The sequence below is a fragment of the Vitis vinifera genome, chromosome 11 (genome assembly GCF_030704535.1).
Source record: "Vitis vinifera cultivar Pinot Noir 40024 chromosome 11, ASM3070453v1".
In the NCBI taxonomy this organism is placed as follows: Eukaryota; Viridiplantae; Streptophyta; class Magnoliopsida; order Vitales; family Vitaceae; genus Vitis; species Vitis vinifera.
In genome coordinates, this window is record NC_081815.1 from 3,119,589 (window position 1) to 3,136,609 (window position 17,021).

The window sequence follows — 17,021 nt, forward strand, 5'->3', positions numbered from 1 at the left end:
CCTTTTAAGCCAGGTTTCATCCTGGCATGCCTTACAACCTCCACCATTACCAGCCCAAAAGACAAACTCATATACTAACATCTGTTTGGGCACAAAAAGAATTTTTGAGAATATTTTTTATAATGTTTTCTATAACAAAAATTTATTTGGGAAATAAATTTACTATATTTTATATATAAGAGTTACTATATTTTACATAAATCAGCACTATTTTCTATTTTTTAAAAATAAAAATAGGAAATATATCTAAATAATGCTTGTTTAAATATATTTTATATTTTTTTGTTTTTAAATATAAAATTAATAATAAAATAGTACCTCTTTATATCATGTCTTTAAAAATTATTTTTAAAAAAGATAGTAAAATTCTTTTAATACTTCAATTTTTACCATTATTTTTTAAATTAAATCTTAAAGATGTCTTACATTTTTATATATAAAATAATATTATTTTTTATTTTTAAAAATAAAAAATAAAAGGCATGTCCAAAAGACACCATAATTCATTTTCTATTTTAGTTTTCATAAATAAAAAAAATCTAAATGAAGGAAAATAAAAAATAAATTTAAAATCAATAAATTATTTTAATTATATTTAACTTTCATTTACATTTTTCATGATAAAACCAAATATAAAAAAATCATTTTTCTTAATATTTTTTTTCCTATTACTTTTTAAGAACCAAATATAACCTAAAACTTTTGAAATTATATAAGCACTATGATCTTGTATTTGAAAATAAGATACAAATTTCATGCCCATTTTTGCTAAACCACTCTACCTCTATAAAATGCAACAAAAATATTTTCAAAATTTGATTGGACATATGTTTTTATTTTATATATAAAGGTAAAATATCTCATACAAAAGGTAGTGATTTACCTTATGTTTTTTAAATTCACTTTTAGAAATTTAAAAACACAAAATGGGAAATAATTAATATGAACCCTGAATTTTACCATATTTGTTTTGTTATGACCTTTTTTAGAGCACTTAGAATTCTTATAATCTAAAGTCTTTCTTCTCCGACTCAACCAAGAACTTCAAAAAGGCAGAATAAAAAACTACATCCTTTTTTTTTTTCTTTGGGTTGACATCTTACACTTAAATGAAATCTTCCGCTCCAAAAAACAAAAGTTGTTGTGGGATTTTTTATAATAGTATGATAGTTTTAAAAAATAATTCGTAAATTATCATAGTGGAAAAGTTATTTCAAAATTTATAGTAATTTTTGCCCATTAGAAAAAAAGAAGTAAAAGTTGTATTTTGAAGATGATTTATTTCATTTCAAAAAAAAAATTATAGGCAAAAATTGTCTATTGGAGAGATAATTTTTTAAAGTTCTTTAAAAAAAGGTTTATAGGCTAAAATTGTTTTTTTAAAAGATGATTTTATTTTATTATTCAAAAAATCAAAAAGCCTAAAAATCATCTCGACAATTTTTTAAAAAAAATTAATGGAAGAAATTGTCTCATGAAGAGACGTTTTCTCAAGGAGAAAAATAAATAAATAAAATTTATAGGGAAATCATTTAATTTTACAATGAATATATTTGTAATAATTATTATTAAAACATATTATTAATTAAAATAATATTTTAAAAAAGAGGAAAAAAAATAATTTTTGGAAATCATAGATGATTTCACCATGAATTTTCTTTTTTTTTTTTTTTCCGGAGGTTTCTTCCCTTAATTATTCTTTTTATTAAAAAAAATTATATTTTTCAAGAGATGATTTTAGATTTTTTTAAAATGATAAAAAGAAATCGTTTGACCATTTTAGCTTATAAATTTCTTTTTAAAAAAATTTAGAAATCATCTAATGATTTTTCTTTAATTTTTTTTCTAGAAGAAAATAATTAGACCTTCAAAAACGATTTTACTTTTCTCTTTTGAACTATGATAGATTAAGTGTGAGTTTGATAAAGATTCTGGTAAGTGTTTTTGGTTTTTTTTACTTTTTATTTTAATACTTAAAAGATAAAAATTTTAAAGTGTAAAAGAATTTAAAAACACTTCATAAAATCATTACCAAACGTAATTATGATTTTTTTATATTTTATTTTAAACTACCGTAATTTTATCAAACAGCCTGATAATGTAAGAACAACCCATTTATTAATCAAATGGTATGGAAGGGTTCTTCACACCAACGAGATTAGGTGGTGTGTTGAGTGATACACCTCCTGGGAAGGTGGTATGCATTCTCCAAATTTTAGCGGCTCTGCCTCTTTCTCTATGTATAGGTAAACAGTTACTAGATAAATAGATAGATATCGGTTTGCCCATTTTCTCTGATTGTTGCTTTCAATCTAGCTTCATCGTATACATACGCTGTGTTGGATAATGTTGAACGCGTGGAAATGGTATCAAAGATGTATGTCTCTTCATCCGGTGAAGACCCAAGTCATCAGCTCCGGAATTCTCTGGGGTGTTGGCGATATTACTGCTCAATCCATCACTCACTCCTCCGCGAGAAAGCGTCTTCAAATCTCTGTGAGCACCCTTCATTTCAAACCAGAGATTTTTTATTTTTATTTTTTTCTGTGATTGTTTTTGTTACCTTGTTTTGTTTGATTGTTGGAGCTAGTGGGTATTTGGAATGCCCCTTTGTTGGATTGAAATTCCTTGTTTTCTGTGATGGGTATCCGTGATTTTTGTATTTCAGCACACAAGATGCCTTTTATTCAGTTGAAATTCATTGTTTTCTGGGATGGGTATCTTTCATTTTCGTAATTCAGCATGCTGGATGTCCTTTTATTCCATTGAAAATCATTACGGAATCTGTAATCTTTGGGGACTTCTTGATGGTATTTTTATTTGGTCTGTGCAGATTTTGTACGGGCATTGTGATTTTTGTAGATGAATCATGAACGTATTTGTTTATATTGATTTTTCAAGTTGTAAAACAAAAAAAATTGGAGACGATGCAATTCACTCATTCCTGTGCTTTCCCCCCCTTTTTCTGTTGAGACTTTTCCTTTGAAGCTTTTCAACCACTGTTCTTGGGATATTCCCTACCTTTCATCTGGTGCCGTTTTCATCCTTATTCCTTTGTACTTTGCTTGGTTGACTTGTCCACATTGCTGTCTTAATGGAGCACTGGTGTTGAATTTTAGACCTTTTTAGTTAATTTGCTTGTTTGTAATTCTCAAAAGTCCTCTGGAAATTGAATGCTATCTAGTTTCTTTTACATTATATTCAGAGGCATAAATCCATCCTTAAGAATTAGCCTATTGCAGCAGATGGGAGTCATCACATAACAGATGGTATAGGATCACTTGGATGATTCAATGGATTGATGTGGTTCCAAATTTTTGCTCCTGTCAGTGATGACAGCTTCCATTTTCTGTAGTGGCTATATTCTCAATTGTGAATTTTCAGAAAGTAAAAATGGTGGGAGAACACAACAGCACCTTTAAATTTTCTTAAAATTTTGTAATCCATTGTCACTATTTGCTCCTTCCTTCATTCATCAATCCTGGAGTGCTGTTGGATCTGTTGGCAATTGGTTGCAATGTTGTGTGCTTTCTAGTTCATGATTTGGAGTAACATTAACAATCTACAGCAATAGTATGCTAACATGTGTGTCTGAACTAGTGAGTAAACAGAAAGCTGGCAACTTCAGCATCTGAGAATCCATCATTTAATTACATATCATCCCCATCCTTAACTTGTCTTTTGTTTAAAATGCAAACTCCATTGTGTAGTGTCTTTATGAATTGTCAAATCAATCAACCTTGTTAACCAAATTGCAGCCTACATGGAGTTTTTTGGTTCATTTTTTGTGTTGATTGATGGCAAGGGAAAAATGGGTAAGAGTTTTGGCTGTCATATTTTTTACATGATGGTTTGAGTTTTGACTCCATGTGTGCTGAGATTCAGCCCTAAGATTGCAATAGTTATTATTGCTAACACATCAGTTAACTGTTAAACTTCCACTTGCCCAGTTTTAAGAGTTTGGGTCTGTTTTTTTATATCGAGGTGACATCCATGTACAAAAAGCCAACTCACACAAATAAATGAGGAAACAGAAGATTGAAAGGTTTGAACCAGAGACTTCCAGGAACTAGAGCTCTTATACCATTTGAACTATCGCTTTTCTCAAAAGTTTAGGCTTTTAGGGAGTGGATTAACAATGTATAAGAAGCTAACATTAACTTGGGAATCGGCTTCTCTTGAAAATGTATTCTCCTAACTTAGGATGTGCATTGTTTTTCTTGTTTGTTTCCTTTATTTCTGAAAGATGCCTTGGCCACATTAATTTTCAGCTCTCCATGTTATTCCCTGGAGCCGTAGTCAGTTCAGAAGCTACATGACTTGGAAGTTTAGGAATGTCTATGAGCCAGTTCCCTTGGATAGTTAGACGATAATCTGTGTTTAATCATGGTAGGATGCAGGTCAAGATTTCAAAATTGACTGGAAACGCACAGCGATCACCAGCATGTTTGGATTTGGATTTGTTGGACCAGTTGGCCATTTCTGGTTAGTTGTTTCTCTCTTGTTTCTCTCCTTTTGATTTTTTTAACCTGCTCTGTAGATTCCTGCTCTAGGCATAGTACTACTCTGAAGTTTGCTTACTGGCTGTGTGATATTTTCCGCTTATGCCAGGAGGCTCAAAAACTTTACCAATTTTTCTGTTTCAACCATCGGAAAGCATTCTTCTTTCAAAGACAATAAATAATTTTCAGATGATGGGAATGGCTTTAACCAGCATTTAAGCTCTTCTGGGAATTTTCAATTTGTTATCATGGTTTTGTATGGTAACACTATGGAACAAGGTCATCGAGACACCGGCATCAATCAGGTTGAGGGATGTTTAGGGACTTAGTGAATAGCTTTCTTCATTAGGATGTAAAGAGTTTGAGGTTTGGTCAGTATAGCTCTCCATGGGCTTGTTTTAGCTGTAGGCAATTTTCATGATTTGCTCTTCATTTTATTCCTCAATAAACAATTGAGAAAATTATTTGTTAAGAAATACCAAAAAAAAAGGGAAAAAAGGAAATTACCTTGACATTCCTTCCATGTGGCAGAACAAGAGGGCAGGAACTTAATATAAGTCCCCCAGGAGAGCTATGATGTCTGTTCCTTGAAACAATGAGTTTAGGAATGGTTAGAAATAGCTTCAGAATTGAGTGACAAATCACATGAAATATATGTGAACTTCCAAAATGTTTATGCATAGAATTGATTTTTGACAGTCTGATAACACTTTCAGCATTTTGATCTTATCAATAATGATGTTAGGCTTGTTATTTTAGTGATAAATATAAAGAAGGCTCACCAGCAACCTATCTTATCAATAATAATGAAGGCTTACAAGCTTAGGATTTGAATTCACAATATATATCATGCTTTTGACACCCTCCCTCACGTGTCACCTTTCTTTCTGGACTTACATGTGGGTTTAATAAATTGGGGAAATAAATATGCAGTGGTGAGGTTCAAACACATGTATTCACATAGGCTAATAAATTGGTAGTTCAACAAAAATTATATATTCACAGTTGATACCCTTTGAAGCTTACCACTAAAAATCTTTTATCACAATGTCCCCCATACAAGTCACAAGACCTCCACTGAACTCCTGATGATTGATACATTTGAAAAATTCAACTACCATAATTTTCAACCAGATTCACAGCTTTTTGACCTTCAGCTATGTAGTAGATAATAATGCCTAATTCATGAATCTTCTATCTCATAGGAAGTCACCAGCTTAAAATATATGGTTTTTCTAGTTCCTCAAATACCTCAATAATTGGTTTAGGATTTCCTTTTCCTTACTCTTTTGTTGTGTCTCATAATTCTTTAGTAGGTTCACGATGATGAATTCAGGTTTGTTAGATGGATTCCTTGTTATGATCCTGGTTCCTGAGATGTTCTTAATGCAACTTGGGCAATACATTGCATATACGTTGATCTAAAAAAATTCGAAGCAGTCAGGTGAAAGACCAGCATTTTACAACCAGTTGGTGTACAGAAAGTACTAAAATAATTTGAGATAGTGATTTGAGGACACTTCATAGATGTCTTTGTGGTAATGTATCTGCACCCATCCAACCTGGAGTATTCTTAGGAATTGTTATTGAAACACTCATTCAAGCATTGAGTCACCAGTAAACTTGAAAACAAACAGTTAAGCAAGTAATGATTTTAATGAATGTTTTACTTGAAAGGATTCTTTGAATCACAAAGAATATTTAACTAAGAGATTCCGACTTAATATGCGCATGCAATGTATGAGAGCGTTTTGTTTAATATATTATGCTGTTCTTTTGTAGGTATGAAGGTTTGGACCGTTTTATAAGGCTGAGGCTTCTTCTTCAACCGGCTTCAGTTCGCTTTGTTGCTAGCAAAGTGGCAATGGATAGTTTAATCTTCGGACCCTTTGAGCTGTTTGTGTTTTTCAGTCACATGGGATTTTCCACAGGCAAAAATGCTGCTCAGGTGAAGGAAGATCTGAAGAGGGATTTCCTCCCTGCCTTGATTGTGGAAAGTGGTGCATGGCCTTTTGTTCAGGTTGTAAATTTCCGATACGTTCCTGTAAGGTATCAACTCCTCTACGTAAATCTTTTCTGCTTGTTAGACAGTATTTTTCTGTCATGGATGGAGCAACAAAAGGATGCTTCTTGGAAACAGTGGTTCTCATCTTCTCCCTCTTCGAAGGAACAAGGCCATGGCGGGGGCAGATAATGGGATATATTGTGTCCAGTTTTGTATCATTTTCTCATCTTCATTGATCAAATTAGGATTTTAACACCGGGATATTCACGTAGAGCAAAAGAATTATAGAAAGCTCAAGAGTGTGAGCTCAAGTTTTTAAACTTAGGATTTAGTTATTGATGTAATTGTTTCTCAAAACTTATTTTGTTGAACTGATTCTCATTGGAATGCTTACACAGAGCCTTGGTTTTTAATTGCCGAATTGCATCATATTTCATTGTCTCTGGAAGTTGTGCAAATGCAGTTTAGATGAAGCTTGGGAGCCTATTTCACAACAAGATTTGATAACAAATCAAGAATTGATATCCTACATTACTTTCTGTATTTGAAGGTGACATTACAGAATGGAAAAGTGTAGCCAGCGGTTTATACAAAGACCCCACAGAATTGGGTTTTAGAAGCTACAAAAATGAACTATGTCCTCCACCAAGTGGTACTCTTGGCTTAAATACAGCAGATACCATCAAGTATGGGCAATGCCTGAAGCAAATACTCTGAAAGAAAAACAAGAAACAGTAAGATTTCAAATACATGGGTTCAAAATCACACTGAACCCTGGGCGTCAGCCAGGAAAATGAATCAGAAAAGCTCCCCAAAATAGATTTTTGAAAGAAAAAGATATTAGGGATCTATAGCAAACTTATTGCTTAAGCAAATGAATGCAAAAAAAGTTCCTCTCAGTAAGAAAACAGGAGAAGATTGGTAAGAGAACACCAAGGATTTGTTTAAGGTCAGAAAAAGCATCTATGAGACTATCAGTCCAAGATCAGATCAAATATGTAATGGGTACAAAAAGGCTTGATCCTATGAAACAAAATAATGCTTTGATCAGTTGAAAATGAAAGGAGAATAGGATTATAAGAAATAGATGTGAAGGGCTGGGTAATATGGATATAATTAATAATCAACTTGAGGAAAAATCATATGTAAAACAATGATGAGGAACAGGAAAGCCTATTGATCCCTATTGGTGTCAGGAGTATGGCAAGATAATATGACCACACAAGGTGGGCACAACCATGTAGGACTTAGCTATTTGCTCATATGCAACTTGTCTGTTAAAATTACACCTTTATAGGAGTAATTTAGCAAAGTTGTTGGTGAGGCCAGTGCATCCCGTGCACAGCAGGTTGTCAAATACAGCAGTTTCAAATCAATAGTATTCATCAGAGAGCAAAATAAAGCAGTTTCAAATCAATAGTATTCATCAGAGAGCAAATGAAAAGAGAATGGCATACCGGGATGCTTAACAATAGTCCATGAGAATTGATTAGGACAGGTAGGCTTCTCCTAGCGGCAACAGGGATAGACTTCAATGAGTGGAGAGCTCTTTCTGCTGATAACCTTGCAAAATCTGAACATAAAATTGTCTTCTCTGAGATTTGCTCCATGGCACTAGCCAAAATAACTCTTTCCTTTTCATGGTTTTCCAAATTCTGATGCTTTGACAACTTTGCAAGATAGAGCCAATCAGCATCAACCATGTGGCGAACCTCAGCTACCATGTCATGACCAACCATGCAATGTCTGCAAAAGTGATGCAAACTTTTCCCTGCCAAGTCCCTGTTACAACTTGCCTCTTCTACAGGAGACTTATCTCCAGAAATTTTATTGCTCAGGTTCCAGGAGACCAAGAATCTGTTCATGAAGTAACAAATTTGGCCAGGTTGAAGAGGCAGACTCAGAGAAGTGCTAACAGTATGCACTCCATGCATTTTTAAGTCATGGTCAGAAATAGTTTTAGTTTTGGACTTGAAATGCTTGGTTTCATCCTCCTGCAATGAAAGAATATTACTATATGTTGACTCACTGAGGATATTACGTCTTTTGGCTTCCACTAGAATCGATTCAGAAGAAGCTACATCCAAAAATTGCACATCTGAAGCATCAGGAACCAGGTTATCTGAGTTTGCTTTCCCATCTACTATAATTTGCTCAACTTCACTTGGAATATAGTGCTTGTGAGTTTCATAACAGTGTCTGTAGAACAACTCCATTTTTGAAGGTAGAGGAGAATTGACAGAGCAGCAAACCAGGAGTTTGGTACCTTTAGACCGAGGAGCTGCACACAGGTAACAACCAGCTGCAGTAAGGGATGTCTGCAGGATTATCAAAAAAGAAATTGAATAAACAAACTGATAACATCTTAAAATAAATTCAGGTGTGTGTAGACACATACAAACACATCCCAGTGTACAACTTTTCTCCCAGGAAAAGAATGCCCCCAAAATTCATATTAGAAAAATCAATATCTTCTTAAAGAGAAAAAGGGAGGAGAAAGAAAAAAGTAATAAAGTAGAATAACTGAGACAAAAGATGCCACTTGCCAACAATGTACAAGGCTGACAGTCTTAAGTTTATTTATAGCTCTCCCAATTGTCACAAGGTTATGGGCTCGAAGGATACAGTGTGCCTCCTGGATTTCTAAACCACATATTGACAACTTAGATAAAGTAGCTACCACAATTTCTTTTTTCTTCTTTTGGTTACAATGGATTGTAGATGGTACTTGACCTAATCAAACCTACAACTCCCATAGTCCAGCTTTCAATATAAAGGCCTATAAATCAAGAATGACCTGTCGACATATTGCCACGTCACATACAACAGCAGAATACTCATCATCGTGGCCTATTAGGACAAACATTCAATTGCTTCTTTCTAAATCCACTCCTAGGATTTATGAAAAAAATAAAGCTCTCAAAGAATCATCACATCATAGGCAAGAATATGCCAATTTTGGCATGGCTATTAACACAAACATCAAAAATATCCTTCAATGTGCATCCTTTGCTGAATTGAAGAAAATTATAAAGCATTTATGATGTTTCCTATGAGACAGTAACATTTAAAATCCATAGTTTGCAAATCACTCATTGTTTGTGCTTTGAAATTGTCTTGTCAATGTATACATACTTTTGAATTCCAATATCAATTGACTTCCTGTCAAAGTATGGAGCGATAATCTGATGGTAAACATGCACAAATGTTTTGCCAAAGTAATATCAAACACATGAGGATCCACATAGAGAAAAAAGAAAAAAGAAAATAACAATTACTCTAAAGAAATATGTTCAAATGCTAAGAAAATGTTCTCTCATACCAAATTGAAATTCATGATAAATATAACTTGCTAATCAATCCAAAATAAATTAAATTCAGAGATCACAGAAATTGGTGTAGAACTCTAAGCGAATCCTTGTGTGATTTCTTCACATGATGTCAAACCATGAGTATATAAACATATCAGCTAGTCAAGTTTATGATTTAATAGTGCCAGGCAGGTGTTGCAGGGGCACATCTGTATCTAAGTAATTACTTTTGTCTCATGAAACATAATAGGTAACTAGATGATGACAGACACTGACAAAAATTTCTCTAGGGTTTGAATCAGAGAAAAACCTGAACAAGCTGGCTTAAGTTACCTAAAAGATATAATTGAAGTATATGGTGGTGAAAATAAATGTACCTTGCATGGGAAAGTACGAATATAGTCCAGTAGCAATTTTGAAGTACTGCCTCGAACTGGCCTGTGCCTCTGTGAGATGAACTGTCGGACCCAGAAAAAAATGATGTTAGCATGAGCATCCAATAAATTTATTCATATCAGAATAGTTTCTTTGTAAAAAACACAAGCTTTTGCAGAAAATCACCATGTTCAAAATTACTTACCTGCAAAACCAAAGCAATAAACTTTGACAGGCATATGTCCTCAATTTTCGATGGATGCAAAATCTCTAAATCAATAACAGCATACCCCTGCTGCCATCCATAATATCGTCCCAACAAGACAAAAAATAAAATAAAATAAAAATAAGAAATAGTGAAGAAGATTGGATCCATCTAATAACTACATCAAAGGTTCTTTTCCTCAAAAAGCTAAAAATTACTAGAAATTTGAAAGTTTCTATTATTTCATGACATATCCCATAGTTTCTATTATATATAACAACAGTTTGGTTGCAAAAGAGATTCTACTTGGCAATAAAGTCAACATTAAAAATAATAATCATAGTTTCCTTTTGAATTGCTGACTCCACACAAAAACATGCACAAAAGCATGCATGCACACACACACACACACACAAACACACAACCACTCTCTCTCACACATACATTGCACTGAAGTAGAAACAAGGCATGAAAAGGACCAAAAAATGAAAAATCTCAGAAGATTGCTTACATCTATGACAGATACAGATGATTTATCACATTAAGATAAATTTGGAATATATTAGGGTCCCTGCATTTCACTAAAGTATGCTTACCACCATGAAAAATACAGCCTAATTTATTAAGTTACAACAAATTTGCTCAACATATCAGTATGTTTCTTGATTTTGTAGATTGGTTGGGTTCTTGCTAAGAGAGGGAGTTGTTTTTTGTGTGATCTCTTCTTCTTCTTGATTGCGTCTTTAGGCATTCATTGTATATGTCTTGGGTACTATGGTGCACCATCTTTTTGACACTTTTTAATATATTTGTATTATTTGCTTATCCAAAAAAAAAATCAGTACGTTTCACTCCCTCCCTCCCTCTCTATCTCTCTATCACACACACGCAACCCGCACACACACACACACACAGCTATGCTCTCATGCATTTCACTAAAGGAAACAAGAGAGAGAACCAAAAAAGGAAAGCTCTTAGAAGTTTGCTTACAGCCATGACAGATACAACTTCATTAATCAAGTTAGAGCAAATTTGGTCAACATATGCACGTGTTTTTCGACAGGCAGATATAACTGCCTGTAATTCATACTTGAAGGTACCTGAAAAGTAAGTCGTTACCCAAAAGTGTCAAACATGTGCTCAGTAGAAGAGTTGATAAAGTATCATGTGAATAGGAGAAAATAATTACCCTGGATTAGAAAAGAGGGAACAAAACAATTTTTTTCCAGTATAAGAAAAATTAAAAAATATATTATACTGGATCATGGAAAGACTAATTTTCAATTACTTAAACATGTAAAAATAAGATTCCATCAATCATCTAACTACCTAAGTTGGCAAATCAATCTCAACTCACATGATGGCAAATTTCTTAATGACAATCGAATCCTGTTACGGGCAAATGATGGATTTTGATTTGTTGGATCTTCTACCCATTCTTGATTACCCCCTTCACATATCTGTAAAGCAACAATAATGATAATAGCTAAACCACAATCATTAGGCAAACTCATAAAGAAACAATGTGCATTTAACAGCATACTATTAGCACGAAATTCAGAAGGATCTTATTACTTAAAATGAAGGACTGAGAGTGCAAATGGGTTATCTTATCATCCTTATAATAGAATACCATATGTTAACGGGTTTTCTTTAAGTCCCTTTCATGTCAGCTGCTAATAATAATAATAAAAACTGAAGAGACAACAATATACAGTAAGGTGCAGCAACCAGATCTATAAACCTTAAAATACAAGTCAAGATAGAAAAATTTTTCATTGTACATCAAATATAATTCAAAGCATGCATATAATAACATCCCGGTAAGAGCAGTAGCTTTAGACATAACCCATTACAGTAGTGTCATCATCCCTAAATACACTCATCCTGATATGATGATTTATAAATAGGACTAAATTTTACTCCTGTTCAGGTAATGACCATTAGAAGAACAGTTTTTGCCTTCTTATGAGAAAAGAATTATAGTTCTCATATCCTTTGAGGACGTTGACATGGAAAAGGAGCACCAACCTTATACAAATCTTCTTTTGAGAACTCTAGGAGTGGACGCACTAACAAAATACTGTAATTGTCAGAAGCTTCATCAAAATAATTTGTATAAGTTGAGAACAACTGAGAAGCAAAAGCCATGCCAGCTAGTCCAAGTACACCACTATCACGGGATAGCCTGAGAATGAAGAGCTCAACCTGCATTTCATCTTAGCAATCAGTATATGTCTACTGTCGGGTAAGAAACCCTCAAAGTTTGGTTAAATTTAGATAAGAACAGTACCATAATTGTGATTATCAGGTACAAGCAGACGAAGGACCTATTTCCAAATCTACAAAATAACTACAAAAACACAGCACATAGAAATGTCATTAATTCAGTGGTAGTACATACCTGGTCATCTGCATGATGGGCAACAAGCAACACCCCAATCTGATGTTGAATGCAAACATTTTGGAAAATTTGATACCTGAAAGTGAAAACCTAATTTCAAGTTCCTCAAAACAGAGAATTATTTCTGAATAATACTTGGATTCACTGGATATATTTACAATCTATTTATAATATTGAAAATGGGAAAAAGAAAAGAAAATTATTCTATTCTATTCCTAAGATTATTCTATTGAATTAATTACAAGAAATAAATCAGCTATTAATTACAAGAAATAAATACCAAATAACTACAAAGAAAAAGAAACATATCCAAATTAAATCACAATCTATTTGACAATTACTACATGGATTCTCCAACATCCCCCTCAAGCTAGTGAGTAAATGTTTTTCATTCCCATCTTGTTCGTGATGGATTGGAACAGTTGATCTGCAAGTTCCTTGATCATTATGTCTGCTGACCATCTTTCTAAGGATATATAGGAAGTGCACACCAACCACCATCCAATTTCTCCTTGATGATATGATAATTAACTTCAATGTGCTTGGTTCAATTATGTTGAAATGGATTGTGGGCCATACTGATAGGTTACTTATAGTCATAGTAGGGCTTCAGAGGACCTTCCTAACTTATTCAAAGATCACTAAGAATAATTTTTATCAAGAGAAGCTAACATGGCCCATACGCCAATGTTGAAATTTTGCTTCGGCATTCGACCTAACAACCACAAATTGTTTCTTACGTCTCCAAGTTACCAAATTCCATTCCAAGAACATACAATAGCCAGATATTGACCTCTTTTCAGAGGCTGATCCTACCCAATCAGCATTTGTATAAACTAAAAGTGTCATCCTCCCAATTTTCTAGAATAAAATACCAAGAATTAATTTTAAGTGTCTTGGTATCCAAGCAACCATCTCCACTTGTATCTCCTTGGGAAATTGACTCACTACACTAGAAGCATATGCTAGATCAGAAACTTACCTATCAAGCATTGATACCTCAAGGACTCTTTGAACCTTCATCAAGTTTATGACCAGCCTCAATTAGTGTATCAACCAGCCTACACCCTAACAATCTAGTTACTCAAGAGATCTAAACTTAAGGTGTGAAATTATAATTCCCTTTTTTAATTGAGCAACTTTAATCCTTAGAAAGCATTTAAATCTTCCTAGGTCTTTAATTTCAACTTCTCTTTTTATTAACCCATTTATTCTAATTCATCTATTGTCACAACAATATTATCAACATACACAATGAGAGTAATTATTTTCCCATTCCAGCGTGTTGAACAAACAACGTAAGATCCCCTTGCATCTGGATATAATTTGTATTCTTCATTGTCTTAGCAAATCTTCTAAACGAGCTCTAAGGGATTGTTTAAGCTTGTATAGAGTCGTCTACAATTGACAGATCTTTTTCCTCTTAAAATTTTCTTTTAGACCAAATGGTATCTCCATGTAAACCTGCTTCTCCAAATTCCTATGGAGGAATGCATTCTTTACTACCATAAGAGTCAATCAAAGTAAGTAGCATGAGATAGTAATATATGAATGGTATTCATCTTTGCCACCCAAGGAAAATTTTCATGGTAATCTATCCCATAAGTTTGAGTGCACCCCTTAGCTACCAATCTTGCTTCATACATTTCAAGTCTCATTTGCCCAATATTTTACTATGAACATGCACTTACACCCAACCTGTTTCTTCCCAAAAGGAAGATCCACAATCTCCCAAGTATTACCTTGTTTCAACACAATCATCTCCTCTTGCATTGCCTCTCTCCAATTTTCGTCCCCTAAAACCTCTTGACAAATGTCAATGGAGTTGAGTTTGGTAACAAATGTTTTGTAAGATGTAGAAAGGTTATTAAATGAAACAAAGTTGGTTAAAGGGTATTGAGTACAATGTCTCTTACTGTTTCTAACAGCAATAGGTAAATGAAGATCATTAAACATATTGGAACTAGGCTCAATTTGAGTTCTAGTACTTTCTTCCGAGTTAATAATTGGAGTTGCACTTAAAGAGGTACAAGAGCACACTTTATCCTCCTAACGTAAACCTTGAGTGGTATAGCGTATCTCCCCACCTCTCTCATTTTGGACAACAAAATCAAGAATTAATGGATTGAGAAATCACGGGTTTAGAGTCGGTGGGCCTGAGTAAGTCTTGAGGATGACTTTGGGAATGACTCAGAGAGCTTGGGACAAGAACATGAATTGGTTTAGACTTAGACTTAGGAGCAATTTTAATGATGAGATAGACAAACTCAAAAAAAATTCCTTATATTTTGCAAATGGCTCCCATTGAAGATAAGTTGGAGAAAAAAATAGTTGATTTTTATGAAAGATAATTAAGGAAAAAATGGTTGATTTTCACAAAATTAAAATCTATAGACACGAAAATTTCTTAAGAGTACAAAGAAGGGAAAAAAGCTCCTCCTTGAGTGGAAATTTAAGGGGTTGGATAAGAAGAGAAGAATTTTCTGGTGTATGGCTCCAATTTGCTTGTTTTGATGTATATGGAAAGAGCATAACCGAAGGATTTTCAATGAAGAAGAGTTCTTAGATAAAAAATTGAAGGAGCTCTCAAACAGTTTCTTTTAAAATGCTCACTTAATATCATTACATCCATTGATTATAAGCATCTAACTTTTAAAAAAGAAACTGGAAATAAATTAAGAAAAAACTGGAAAATCCAGAGACAACAATATACTAGCACAAGCATTTCTTTGATTTAAAATGTCACCTCATTTCACGAGCTGCTTCTTGCAAGTGACCCTGTTTTGGCTTACCATCTAACCAATCACATTGGGCAATCTCACATCTGATTCCTACACAAAAGCTACATTAACCATCTAATACCTGTTAAAGGTTTAAACTCATATACGGAGCCAGCCAAATGCGCCCAAAGAAAAAAGGATAAAAGATGGATATACCCATATCAGAAACTCTATGGCGAACAATGTTTGCCTCATCTTTACTCTCTGCTCGCAGTCCATGATCAACTATTATTGCCAAAAGCCCATCAATGAAACCACGGCTCTCACCAGCAGTATTGAGGCCATTGGTTTTCCAATCAGCTGTTAGAATACACAGCGCCATACTGTCGGGTCCACCCGACACTCCAAGAGCTGAAAATACAGCAAAAAATAATCTATCAACAAAGTTATGCAGCACAATTGCCCTCAGTTTGGCAATTGAAGAAAGGTATTGAAAAATAAAAACAAAGTCCAGAGCCCAGTTTTCCATTTATTCTTTTCTTCTCAAATGAGGCAAAAGGTTGTATTATTGTCACTGGGAGGTTTTTCCTTTTATCTGGTACTAATTCATAGGAAATGGATTGCATTAATCCACAGTAAGCACTGATTTTTTATTTTTTATTTTTTATTTTCTAATGTCTCCCTAGTAATCAAATTTGAGCAGACAAAGAAAGCCAACGTCAATCCGTCCTTAATGTAATCACAGTCGTAAACTGTTTGATTGTTGAGAAAACAGGACCCCAGTAAGCAAAGTACTTTAACAACGCCAAGTTAAGTAGGGTTTGTGAAAATTGAAGATTGAAAAACTTCTGTTCTTTTCTTTTCTTTTCCTTCCCAACATTTTCCCAACAACCAGAACGAGAAAAACAAAAAAGCCAAAGGAGAGTGAGAAGTGAGTGAATGACCGATGCGGTGGTGAGGTTTAAGACCAGCCATGGCCATTCGCCGCGAGAAAACCTCTTTGTATTTGATGAAGTCGACTGGGTCTTGGAGATGGGAACACTCGCAGAAGAAGCGATTCGAAGGAGCGCGAGATGAGCAGAGCTGACTGGAGATAAGTGAGTTTCTGCATTTTGTTGATAAAACCCTAGAAATAGAGGCTACTGCAAAATTTGATGTGACTCTGGCCTGGGAAGATACGACGAATCCTGAAGCCATGGATGTGCTGCTGTGGATGTCTCCTTCCTCGCCCACTGCCCGGCTTAGATATCCAAATCTTCTATTAACGAAACGACGCCGTTCTTTCGACGATCGACTCTCACGGTTCTGCCCCACCGCCAAAAAGTAAGACGATATTTGATTCGTAAAAGGGGAGAGAAAGTAGGCGAAGAAATACAAAATCTCATGCACGAAAAATAGACTAAAAAAATTAATAGGAGAAATTTTATTATTAATTTCCATCTATTTTCTTAAAATTCTGGCTTTTTTTTTCTTTTTCTTTTTTTTTTTTTTGAACATTT

At 34.0% G+C, this 17,021-nt stretch overlaps 2 protein-coding genes across 5 annotated transcripts; one reads left to right on the forward strand and one right to left on the reverse strand.

Moving 5' to 3' along the window:
- Nucleotides 1-2,120: 2,120 nt before the first annotated feature.
- LOC100252597 (uncharacterized) lies at nt 2,121-6,920 on the forward strand. 3 transcript variants are annotated; one of them, XM_019222977.2, is made up of 4 exons: nt 2,121-2,246; nt 2,317-2,496; nt 4,401-4,485; nt 6,285-6,920. In XM_019222977.2, the coding sequence occupies exons 1-4, from the start codon at nt 2,132-2,134 to the stop codon at nt 6,694-6,696; spliced, it is 792 nt and encodes a 263-aa protein (XP_019078522.1). In that variant the 5' UTR covers nt 2,121-2,131; the 3' UTR covers nt 6,697-6,920. The 3 variants fall into 3 exon arrangements, with proteins under 3 accessions (XP_019078522.1, XP_002284391.1, XP_010656322.1); XM_010658020.3 differs by having other exon boundaries at nt 2,147-2,246; nt 4,394-4,485; XM_002284355.3 differs by having other exon boundaries at nt 2,122-2,496; nt 4,394-4,485.
- An 86-nt stretch (nt 6,921-7,006) lies between these two features.
- LOC100242283 (uncharacterized) lies at nt 7,007-16,962 on the reverse strand. 2 transcript variants are annotated; one of them, XM_059740738.1, is made up of 11 exons: nt 16,467-16,962; nt 15,739-15,933; nt 15,549-15,633; nt 12,803-12,878; nt 12,430-12,606; nt 11,756-11,858; nt 11,389-11,498; nt 10,399-10,485; nt 10,196-10,276; nt 7,965-8,825; nt 7,007-7,220 (listed from the first exon to the last, which is right to left on the reverse strand). In XM_059740738.1, the coding sequence occupies exons 1-11, from the start codon at nt 16,960-16,962 to the stop codon at nt 7,128-7,130; spliced, it is 2,364 nt and encodes a 787-aa protein (XP_059596721.1). In that variant the 3' UTR covers nt 7,007-7,127. The 2 variants fall into 2 exon arrangements, with proteins under 2 accessions (XP_059596721.1, XP_002280934.3); XM_002280898.5 differs by having other exon boundaries at nt 10,399-10,488.
- Nucleotides 16,963-17,021: the final 59 nt, after the last annotated feature.